At 39.0% G+C, this 12,190-nt stretch overlaps 1 protein-coding gene across 11 annotated transcripts in view; it reads left to right on the top strand.

Annotated features, from left to right (window-relative positions):
- Positions 1–12,190, top strand: part of DOCK10 (dedicator of cytokinesis 10) — a 249,127-nt gene that overhangs the window by 110,830 nt on the left and 126,107 nt on the right. For 9 of the 11 annotated variants that reach the window (XM_081261149.1, XM_081261152.1, XM_081261145.1 and 6 more), the window contains exon 2: positions 2,756–2,875. In XM_081261149.1, coding sequence (XP_081117275.1) covers positions 2,756–2,875 — 120 coding nt within the window. The remainder of the gene's footprint in view (positions 1–2,755; positions 2,876–12,190) is intronic. The other 2 variants (XM_081261150.1, XM_081261146.1) reach the window with 1 other exon arrangement.

Raw genomic sequence — 12,190 nt, 5'->3', positions numbered from 1 at the left:
ATTCTCAGCATCCCAGAAGTATAAAACTTTCATGGCAAATCCTAGGCTCTAGGTGCTGTCTGACTTGTTAAATTTCTTATCCTCCAAATTCTGATATATTGAGTATCTTGACACCAATTAATAAAATCCCTGGGAAGATAGCATTTCACTAATCTACCCTGCCTCAGGCCAAAATTTATGATGCAGATATCCTGGATTTGTGATTCCCCCATCAAAATAACCGTGGTGCGATATTCTAAATAAGAAAGGCCTAATAAATATCATTCATTAATTGGCTGATATGTCATAGCCTGAAATGGAGACATACAAATATACCCTCCCACAGTAGTATGCAGGGCTTGCCTTGTTTGGGGAATATCGAGAACAGTTAGGACTTAGTTTCTCTGTGATTATGTCAATAACTTTGAACTTGAAAGCTCTGCTTTGCCTCTTGCACTAATTTGAATAGGATTAAATTTAGGTAAAATTTGGGTTCCAGTGAGAAATCTTTGAAAGACCTTCTTGTCTCCCCTTTCTTAATTAATGCTCAAGTTTGAGACTAATGAGAGATAAAATTAGGTAAAAGATAATGAGAACTGAAGTGTAGAAGGCCACTCAAAACATGCTTATGTCATATTTATTTAAATGTGTGAGTTGCAACATATACTAGAGCCACATCCTCTTGCTCACATTGGTGTGAAGAAGGGGGAAAAAGAGAAAAGTGGTGGCAGATATGACCTGGGCTGTTCATTGAGGGCATTGTACACCTAAAGCAAAGAAACTTAAATGAGGAAAAGGGACATAAACGACCAATCAAATCTGTGGTAAGATAAGAGCTTCCTGAGAGCACTTTACTATGCATTTTGTTTCATTTGATATATTTCATGCATACATATTCATCTTGGGGGAAAAAAGAGGTTCCAGAATAACTGAAGTGTTTTAAACTTGAAGACCCATAAGGGCTGTTGGTGATATAAACATGGAATGCTGCAGAGTCAGAGGTAATGATGGATAAGTGCTCCTGAGGCCTGCAGCTGAACTGGAGTGAAACACCACTACTTGAAGACATTCAAAGTCAATTTAAAATAAAATAAAGCCAAACAAAATAAATGCTGATGCCCAACCAAACATCTGGGGCCTGCATTTGCCTCTTAAGCCATCAATTTTTGATCCTTGGAATTAACTTTTTTTCTGGGAAACAAGGAATTGGAACTTAAAATAAGTCTAAATAAAATAGGAATGTCAAAATGTAGGGATTCTCGAAAGGCTCTTTAAAAATCACCCAAGTCTTGCCATGTGATTCAATATCTTCTACTTCAAAATGCTCAATATTTCACAGAACTTTCACTAAACAGATTGTGTTGGCAATTGAATTGCTGCTTTTCTTCAGATGTCCTACAGACTTCTGCATTTTATTTGCTAAATATAGCCGGTTTACTAGAAGGGCCCCTCCAGGGAGAATAAGCACCTTGCCCTGTCCTGGGCTTGCCTAAGCATGTGTGGGTTTTCTTTTAATGCAGAATGTGCACATTTTATTTTATTTTGTTTTGCTTTTATATTTGGAAAATCATCAAAATAAATATTGAGTGCTACTTTGAGGTGTCCATTAGCAGTTTTTAAAACATCCATGAAAGGTTTGGGAAGTTTAGCAGCAGACAACATTTTTCTAAAGACGTCCTCCATCAAAGCTAAACCTATGTGCTTTGCAGCTTGGGAATGAGTGGCACGTGAGGGGCCAGGAGGTTGGTGGAGAGTTTTCTGTTGTTATCACTAATGTGAAAAATAAAAGAATTTTTTTTTCACTTATGAGATCACTTTAGTATCCAAACTTCTTGGTGACCCCTATCATTCTAGTACACCCGCCACATACACACACAAAGGACTATCCTTGTTCATTTAATTTGCATGAAGATTTCATTAAAGGGATGGGGTTCTCAGGTTGTGTCTTTGGTTTTTGGATTTGTAATGCTTTGTTCTGTTTTGATTTTGGAGGGGTCTGTTTTTCTCTCCCTGTGTTATATAGTTTGGAGGAAGAACATCAGTTTTATGGTGAGGCAATAACATCTTCTACCATTTATTTGTTAGCACTCTGGGAGGCTTTTCTGAAGGGAGTGCCTTTCTTCTTGGGTTCAGGATATGAATGCAGTATGATTGGCTATTTTTCATGACTCACGCATTTTCACCACAGTGTGTCCATGATGGTTGTGTTGTTCGGTTCTATTAAAGTCTGACCAGGCTTCTCTCTGTGGAGACAAAGAGGCTTAGAACCAAGCAATTAATCCTGACACAGGATCTGTGCTTCAGTGACAACTAAGACGACCTGTGATACTTTGATTGCCAGCAAGATGCCAACATTTTTAAACTGACCCAAGGAGAACACACAAAGAAGTAGCCAATTCAGCAAAAATGATGATGATCATCGTAGTACTGTAGCAGGTCAACAGAAGCCCTTTCTTCATGTTGACAAAGATCAAGTTTACAGAAACATCTATGCTATGGATGTGCCAGGCAGGCCCCTGTGAGCTCTGGGGAATCAGTGCCAACAGCTCAAATTACTGAAGGAGATGTTAGGTATTTCAGGATCTTCTCATATTATTTCAGATGTGGAAATAATAATCATGTGGCTTTATCCTAAATGCCTGGAGTCTCTGTGACTGCATTTTAAGTGTGATACCAAAAACCTCTGTGACAACTAAGAAATGAAATCAAAGGGCACATGGGGAAGAAGCAAAGTGATGTGTGTGAGTGGTTAACATGGTATTTTCTTTTCTCACAGCAGGAAAAACCTAGGCTTCTGGAGCCTTTGGATTATGAAACTGTTATTGAAGAACTTGAAAAGACCTATCGGAATGACCCTCTTCAGGATCTCTTATTCTTCCCCAGTGACGACTTCTCAGTAAGTCTCCTCAATTCAGGAGGGTCCTATACATTGGGTCTCACCTTTCCCCATAGATTCAAAGTTTCCTCTTCCTGTGACCAATCTACATTGCATTGCTATAAGACCAGTCCTCATCTGGCCACAGAATGTATCTGAGGGTCTTCTTAAGATGGGAGAGTAGAGGCTCAGCCAGGCAGGGACAACAGGGGCCAGGAGCAGCACAAGGTGCTACCTCCCTCCATCCAGTCCAGCTGCTACTCACTGTCTTCCCTGTATGTGCAGTGCTCTTTCTCCGTCTCATTTCTAAAAGCTCCCAAGCAACTGAAGCCAGCCAGTGGCAAAGACAGGAATGTATTGACACAAAAGATTAAATTCTTTAAAAATCACTTTTCATCTTGTTTGGCCTTTAATAAGGAGATGCTGGGGCTTAGAGGCGAAGCAAGGTAGGCAAGAACATCTTCAGAGAAGATGGTCTGAGATATGCCCCTTTAGAACATGCATAACTATGTACAGAATGCTCAAGAGGCTGACAGAGAGAATGAATGAAAAGGAAAGTAATATTGGAGATAAACAGTAAATTATGGATGATGAGCACCTTTTTGTCACAGACATTCAAAACTGATGTTTGTGGTTACTTTAAGCTTTTTAAAATTATTTATAAAGATCTAAGTATGCAAAGATTCCCATGGGTGGTTGGTGATCTTTCCTTTATTTTCTAAAGGAAATTTCAACATCTTAGAGCTGGTGCAGAAACAGCTCAAGGGTAACACTGCAAAACAGGTATTGTCTGTGGAAACCTCTGTCGGTGAGTGTAGACCTCAGTTCCCACACTTTACTCAAACTCAAAATTCAGTTGCGTCTCTGACCTTTGGGGCAGATCTGGTTTCTTGCTTCTAAAGGGTTAATTTTTTCAGGTTCCTCCATGTATTCATGAAAAAGAAAGTATATAGAAGTTAGCACTTCTGTTCCAAGTATGAAGAATAATGGAAGAAAGAAAGGAGATTTGCATATAAGAAAAAGGATTCTTCCAGTCTGTTTTTAAAATTTTTAAATGGCTTCCTCCTCATGTTGGCATATTTTGAGAAAGTTATATCTCATGCAGAAATCTCAGTTCTGTGGTTGGATCAGGCTACTGGGGCTTGAACTGCAAACATAAAGTTGAACCACCCTTTTTTTTTCTTTAATTCCACATCCTCATTTTCGTTTTTCAGACTTAAGGTAGACCTACCAAAAAGCTTCTTTTCTGTAAAATAACACCGAAAATTGTGAAACTAGGGGCATCTTTTCAAGACTCCCAGCTGCAAAAGAGAACAGCCAAGTATAGATGGATGAAACATTTGCACTGAACTTGAATTCATTTTTGGCATCTTTCCACACTCATTCAAGTTAGGGATTGTCTCTGATTACTCTTTGACCTTTGCCACCCTTAATGGTGTAAACAGGATATAATAACATACCTATTTTCCCAATGCAAACATTCCAATAAATATGCTGACCTATTTTATTCTGTGCCTGCTTAAACCTTTCTGTAACTCCCCATTGACTTCATGGTGAAGTGCAGAGACCTTAGTATAGCCCGTGACCTCTCAAGAACTAGACCTTGGTCCTTTCTCAGGGTCAGTCTTACCCATCAGCCCATGCCAGCCCGTCCTGTGTATTCACTCTCACTCCACACTTGAGTAAAATACTAGCACAACTCCAATACTAGTACAATACTAGCACAGTATTGTAGAACCCACCTCTGATTCTTGTCTTCATTCATTCAACAAATATAAAATGTATAATACTGAATGTTGGGCATCATTCTAGGAATGCAAAAAAAAAAAAATTGCCTTGCCCTAAGAGAGCTTACCTTTTGGTGGGAGGAGTCAGGAAAATAAGTAAAAAGATTAATTAACAAGATAATTCAGATAAATTTCTAGAACAAACCAGGGATGAGTGATGGAAACTGACTAGGAGAAAAGCTACATTGGACTGAGTGTGCCAAGGACAGCCCCTCTGATGAGGTGACAACTGAGCAGAGCCATATTCTCCAGGAGGACCCCCCATGCTAAACACTGGGAAGGACTGTCTCAGGCTAAGGAAATGGCTGGTGTCATGGGCCAGAGAGTTCTCAGATGGAGGATCAAGATTGCTGGACATCTGAGAGTAGTCAGAAACAAGGTGGGACAAGGAAAAGATCAGGCATTTATGTCTTACTCTAAATGCAAGTGGCAAGCCACCAGAGTGTTTCAAGAAGGAGAACAAATGGCCTTGTGTGTATTATCAACAGATCATTTGGTCTGTGTGGGGAATATACAACAGGGCAGAGAGGAAGCCCTGAGTCCATCTGGGAGATTAGCTCCTCGTCAGTAGATGCCCAAGAGAAGAGATATTTGATGCTACTCAATCCTTACTATCAAAAAAAGTCATATTCTACAATGGCTAAATTGAAATTTACATTAAGCAATTGAGAAACTAAGGAGAGAGTTGGAATGCTTGCACAAAATTGCTATTTTTAATAATATTTAAATATAGTTCTCCTTCTTTCTTGCCCTACAAAGTACATTTTGGTAATCTGAGAACAGTAGGTAGCCTGCTGACTATTTTTGCATGTCTTGTCAGCTCAGAATCATCTTTATGTTTTTAAATAATTGAATGAATAAAAAACAATATTTTGTTACATGTGAAAATAATCATGAAATTCACATATCCATAAGCAATGTTTTATTTGAATATGGATGCCCAGATATTTACCAGTCGTTAGTGGCTGCATTCGTGATATAAAGACTTTGCTGTGACAGGGTTACAGTGACTTTAGCAGAGACACACAGCCCTAAAAGATTTATTCTCTGACCTTTTTGCAGAAAAAGATGGCCCGTCCATGTTATGCAGTACAACTGCATTTATTTTGGAATTCTTCCCTCACCCTCTTTGTGAAGTGTAGCCACTTCTCTTAAGTTCCCTCTGGCATTACCTGCTCCATCCACAGCCTAGATTGCATTTTAGGGGTGTTGGTCACCAAGAGCAAGTTTCCATGCTTCTGGCAAATGCATCATTTCCTGGACTTTTCCTTGAGCAATGGGCAGGGATTCTCTAGAATTCACTCTCCACTCAGCCAGTGGGAGGTGGTGACTGAATGACCATACAAACCCCATGGCGTTGAATGCTGAGAGGGGACAGTGCTTCCCAATCCCACATCCATCCAATCATCTCTCGTCGGATTTCTGCCTTGTGGATTGGAGACTCCAGCTCACTTCTGCTTCCACGTTTCCAAGAACCCACACTTGCAGCGCCATGATTCATCACTCAGTTTGTTTAATCAATATTTATTCAGCACCCATGAGGTTCTGAATATGGAACAGCACTTCCTAGAAGAGAGGGGCTGACAGGAAAAGCAGGAGCTCCATGCTTTGGGAGCCTGTGCCCTACTATGGATGGAAGATAAAGTTGATGAAAAGCTATGCTTAAGAAATGCCAAGAAATGCATATGGCACATGTTATACCAAAAAGGAGATTATTCTTTTACCAAGGCACTATTCCGTGCTTACATTTTGAGCACAGACATTAGAAGTGTGATCCTGCTCCCTCTGCCAATCCAAGCTCCCCTCACTCTTTTCTGCCTAGTCTTACTGCTTTCTCTAAACCTTGTCTTACTTTGATTCATTCATACTCAGTACTCAAAGGAACCTTAAGAAACACACATCAGATAATGTCATGCCTCTGCTTAAATCATTCCAGGGGCTCCCCATTGCCCTAGGAGTCAAATCCAGCTTCTGTGGTGGTCTCTGTTATCTGACTCCCTGATGAACTATGAGCCCCTCTTGCCTAGCAGTGCCCCTGGGGAGGAACAGAATACCTGGAATCCTTTCTGTTCTCTACCCTTGCCAAGCTCATCTGCCCTGTAAAATCTGTATACTCCCTACATGGCTGGGTCCACTCAGCCCAAATGGCACCTCTTCAAAGAAGCAATCCACATTTTGGCCTGCATAGCCCCACTTGCCTTGAGTTACTCCATCACATCACCAAGCTTGATTTTCTTTGTAGCACTTGTGACTATTTTGAAGGTCTTTATTTACTTGTTCATTCCTCTGTTACTTGTTTCTCACCACGAGATTGTAACTTCAGCAGGACAGGGACATTTGTCTTGACCATTGTGAGATGTGGAGTAACTAACTCTAACCCCATCCCTAACCTTAACCATAACCATCATCTTTGCAGCAGCACTTGTCTTGGAGCAGGCAGAAAATTCATATTTTTTTCATTAATTGCCTTTCATAAACATAGATCATTATTTTCAAACATAACTTTGATTCTTTGAGTATCTTGAGGACCAAAAAGTCATTCTAAAATAACACTCTTGAAAATGAAAAGAATAAAGTAATTGGCTTTGTTTCATGATGAGAAAACGATTGTTAATATTACTCACCTCTTGACACAATTCAACACTGCAACTTAAAAATCAGCTCTGAGACCACTGTGATCCCCTCTTCCATCTCCTTCCATCGAGCACTGTTCCTGCACATAGCTGACATTAGCTTCCTGGTTCTGCACTTCAGTGTACTTGCTCACTTGCTATCTGTTCACTTGCTTTCTGTAACTAGGCAAGGAAGAAATCAATTCATGTCTATACAACAAGGACCCAACACACTGTCTGGTTCCTGGGTATTCAGTAGAGATTGTTGAATATTGTGTTACAATATTCTTTAGGTTAAGTGGATGAAGTAGAAACATTTTTCCTTTGTCTTGGCACACTGGGTAGAAGTTCTTGTGGCATGTGCACTCTGGGATCAGGCAGTATGAACTTGCACCACCTCCATCATAATGATTCTCTAGAAATAAGCAGTACATATGCATTTGTTAATCCATTCAGTACTACTTCAGTCATTGTAGTTGTTACGCTTGTCCCTCTCATCTTTCTTTTTGAGTAGGTGGTAATAGAAACTTAGACCAAAAAAAAAAAAAAAAAAAAAAAGCACTTAGGCACTTAGTCATCAAAGTGTGACTCAGTGAAGTTGTTGAGGAGAGTAAGGAATTCAAGAGCTAAAGCAGAGTTTCAAGGACCCAGTGAATCATGTTGTTGAATGATTCAGTTTAAGCAGATACTGATACAAAATAGCACCACAATGAGAAAGCCAGAAATGCATTTCTTTCTTTCTTTTTTGGTACTGGGGATTGAACTCAGGGGCATTTAACCACTGAGCCACCTCCCCAGCCCTTTTTTATATTTTATTTAGAGATAGGGTCTTGCTGAATTGCATTACTTGCTGAGAGAAAGATGCAGAAAGTCAGCGTTATTGAATCATTTCTGGGACATACAAAACCATAAATAAGAAAAATCAGAGGTTTGAAAGCTGGGACTATTGCACACATTGTTTTTCAGTACCTTCCATACGATAAAACTCCTGTCTTTCGACTAAGCTTCATGGGCCACCTTAGGTGAGCTAAGTGAATATATCAGGAACAACAATATGAACAAGAATAGGGCTTATATTTGGACAGTTGAAGTTGTAACACTGGACAGTGCCATTTTCTATGCCACTTGACTGGAATAAGCTATCAAGAGAGTTACAGTATCTCCTCAAAACCCACCTTCACATCAGGAGTCCAGATTCAGGACTCTAGGGCTCCCCAATGGATCCTGCAATTGTCATTTGCTTACTACTAAAACTGAATGAATAACAGATTTCATAATATACCAATGGCTTGCTCTTCTCATGGTATATTTTTAGCTATAAAAAACGACTGATATTTGGGGACTTCCAGATTTAACCACATGGGTCATTCTAGGAGAGGAAACAGAAAGACATTAATATGTTTTAAATTGCAAAGCAGAAAGGTCATGAGTTTTCATTGTTTTCTTCTGAGACACACTTAACATTTTATAGGAATCTCAACTTCTTTTTAATCTGTGGCTTCTAGGCCTGAAGAGCGTACTTTAAATGGTTCATAATGTTCCTGCAAGAACACTTTAATTGCAATTTGAAAGCTAAGTAATAGTCTCTGTTGAATTAGATTCCAAGTTATAATATTCCTCTCATTTACAAGCTAATAAAGCTAAAATTAGGGAGGACTCTCGACCAAAGATATAGAGCAACTTTGAGGACAGAAATCAAACATAAGCACCTGGACTTTTGACTTTCTTTTCTGTCTAAACAGTATGCTTTCAGCTTCATAGAAAAATAAGGTGACCAACTTGAGGGAAATATTAACTCCCTGAAGCCCACAGTGAAGATCATTAGAAAATTACTAGTATGGTTAAGCAATTTTAGCTGTTAACTTTATTTCAGTGAGAATATGCAGACACTCTGCCCTGTGTTTGATTGTCCTAGGAACGTATGTCCACAGAAAGCCTTGTACATGAATATTCAGAGACTCAGAGCCCCAAATGGAAACAGCCCAAATGTCCATCAACTGATGAATGGATAAACATAATGTGGCATATCCATACAAGGGAATAATATTATTCCTCCATCATCAAGAATGAAATACTTATACGTGTTACTACTTGTAGGAACCTTCAATGCATTATGCTGAGTAAAGGAATCCAGTTAACAAAAGACCACATATGTTATGATTCCTTATGTATAAAATTTACACAACAGACAAATCTATAGAGACAGAAAGCAGATTAGTGGTTTCCAGGGAATAGGGAAAGGGAAGGCATGGAGCAAACTGCTGGTGGAATATGAGGATTCTTTGGGGAGTGGTAAAAAATGGGCCTGGGGTTGTGGCTCAGTGGTGGAGCACTTGCCTGGCATGTGTGAGGCCCTGGGTTCGATCCTCAGCACCACATATAAATAATTAAATAAATAAATAGGCAAACAGATAAATAAAATAAAGGTCCATTGACAACTAAAAAAATATTTTAAAAATTAAATAGTGAAGATGTTTGTACAATTCTGAATATACTCAAAACTACTAAATTCTACACTGTAAAAGGGTGAATTTTATGGCATCTATCAATTACATCTCAACAATGCTCTTATTTAAAATGAATCTAAAGTTGGACTCTAGACTTCACATATGATGTAAGTAATAAATGATAGAGTTCAAAGAAGAGAAATGTGTGTGGGATGAGCTATATGAAAATAAGATACTAGGGCCTGGGTTGTGGCTCAGTGGTAGAGCACTTACCTAGCATGTGTGAGGCACTGGGGTCAATTCTCAGCACCAATATAAACAAATAAATAAAATAAAGGTCAACAACAATTAAAATTAGAAAAAGAAAACTTGTAATCATTTTGCATTGCTGGTAAGAATAAAAAATGAAAAAGAAAATAAGATATGGAAAGAATAAGGAAGAGAAGTGGAAGAGTCTGAGCAGAGGCTCTCTGAAGGCTGGTGGCCAGCATGGAAGAAGCAAATGACAATTGCAAGATCCATATTTACTTATTTATATGTGGTGCTGAGGATCGAACCCAGGGCCTCACACATGCCAGCCATATGCAGAGAGGCGTGAAGGGCAGCCATATTGAGAGAGGTATGGAGGGCAGGCTGTGGTGGTCTGTGTCCTGTCTTGGACACAGACAGAATGCTTTCAGCTTCATAGAAAAATAAGGTGCTCTTCCTGGGGCCACATCTGTAGGCCCTAAGCCAAACAGGTTTCTTCATAGGGCCCTCCTGAGCAGTGAGCTCAGACTGTAGCCTTTGAGTCCTGGCCAAGAGACCCTCCTGGTACAATGCATATCTTTATGTTGTTGGGCACTTTGCTCCTGCTAACGCTCACATTGTTTCATATGTAGAATGTAAGATTATTATGTGTCAATCAAAATCAAATTTGTTTAAAGAGATGAAAATGTTAATTACCCTGATTTGATCACTACACACTGTGTATATGTATCAAATTATCACATTATAATCCATAACTCTGTTAAATTAAAACAATAATTAATTTTTTTTCAAATAAAGAATGTTTTTGTACTTACCCCCTTAGAGGTGGTGAGGCACATTTTGAAACCTAGAAAATAAGTCACACAAAAAAAAACTGACAAGAATTGTTTAGTAATTGGTCAGTACAAGAGTGTAACTCCTTGAACCTCTTCCTTACTCACATACTTAATGTATGCTTACTGTGATGCTATACTAAATGTCAACCAGAGCTTTTATTTAAAAAAAAGTCCCCATTTTTGACTTGGCTGTATCATGACAATGACAATTATTCAGCATGTATAATTGCTTGTCAATTGTTCATTTTCCATAGTTTTCAGCAAAACAAGAGTGGCCTTCCCTGTAAAGCATAGTGAAGGTTCTGAAGAGACATTCTCATTTATTTAAAAATAAGTAAGATAAAATCACATTAACACTTTTCTAAATGTGGCCAAAAAAATGTTATTTAAGCAATTATTATAGGTGTCCTCTATAATAGAATAAAAGGCAATATCAGTGTCAGTAATCAGGTAAATTTGGATGAAGTTCACTTTTAAAACACTTGCTTAGGCCAGAATTCATCATGAACTGGGAGTTAACATTTTCCATTGAGAAGCTGTTGCCTTCTCTTGTTAGGATTGATGGATTGCCTTGAACACATCATTTCTGTCCTCCTTTGTGAGCAGCTGGAACCTGCATTAATGTCAGAGGAAGCTTTCTCAGCCCCAGGATAGGAAAAGCAGCCTGTTGTAATCTTTGACAGTGGCCTTTGGCCAACGGAGAAATATCTCCTCTGTGCTTGGAATGAAGTCTTCCCTGGTCACTTTAGCCAGCAGAATGGATGGTGGCTGAGACAAAACCACAAGGACTATCCACAATAGGGTAGAAGGAACCAGGAAGTGACAGGGCTGCAGTTGAAGGGGTCTGAGCATCCTGGACATGATATTGCAAACACCAGCCTGCATGCATCCTTTCAGGAGCCTTCTTATTTCCAGACGCCTGATCTGCGGACAATTAGCTCCTTATGAAACTCTTACCACCAGTAGGGGAGCTTGGCTGAGAGCCAGTGCAGTCTCAGATCTGTTTTATGCTCTTGAACTATACTAATTGTCGACAAGAAGTTTTATAAAAAAGAACAGGAAGTCTGTTGTGGCCAAGGCATTTTGTAGTTGTCCAAAAACATCTATTTCTCAGAAAAGAAATTCTTTGTAACCATATTAATACCCTTAACAAATATGATCTTTATACTTCTTATTTGATCAATTCATTTTTGCTTCAGTAAAAAGACATTAAAGAAATCTAAAATAAGTGCAACACTGCCACTGTTTTTAAAGCTGAAATGTGATGGAGACCTTTTGCTTTTCAGTCAAATGCTCCAGTATAAACAAACTACAAGTGAAATCAGTGGCATGTTCTAGGCATATACCTTTTGCAAGCCTTATGTACTTGGAATAAGGTATTAAATTACAGCAAGTGCTTAGATAT

The sequence above is a fragment of the Spermophilus citellus genome, assembly GCF_964194105.1.
Source record: "Spermophilus citellus genome assembly, chromosome: 11".
Taxonomy (NCBI): Eukaryota; Metazoa; Chordata; class Mammalia; order Rodentia; family Sciuridae; genus Spermophilus; species Spermophilus citellus.
This window is presented reverse-complemented; position numbering and strand designations above follow the sequence as displayed.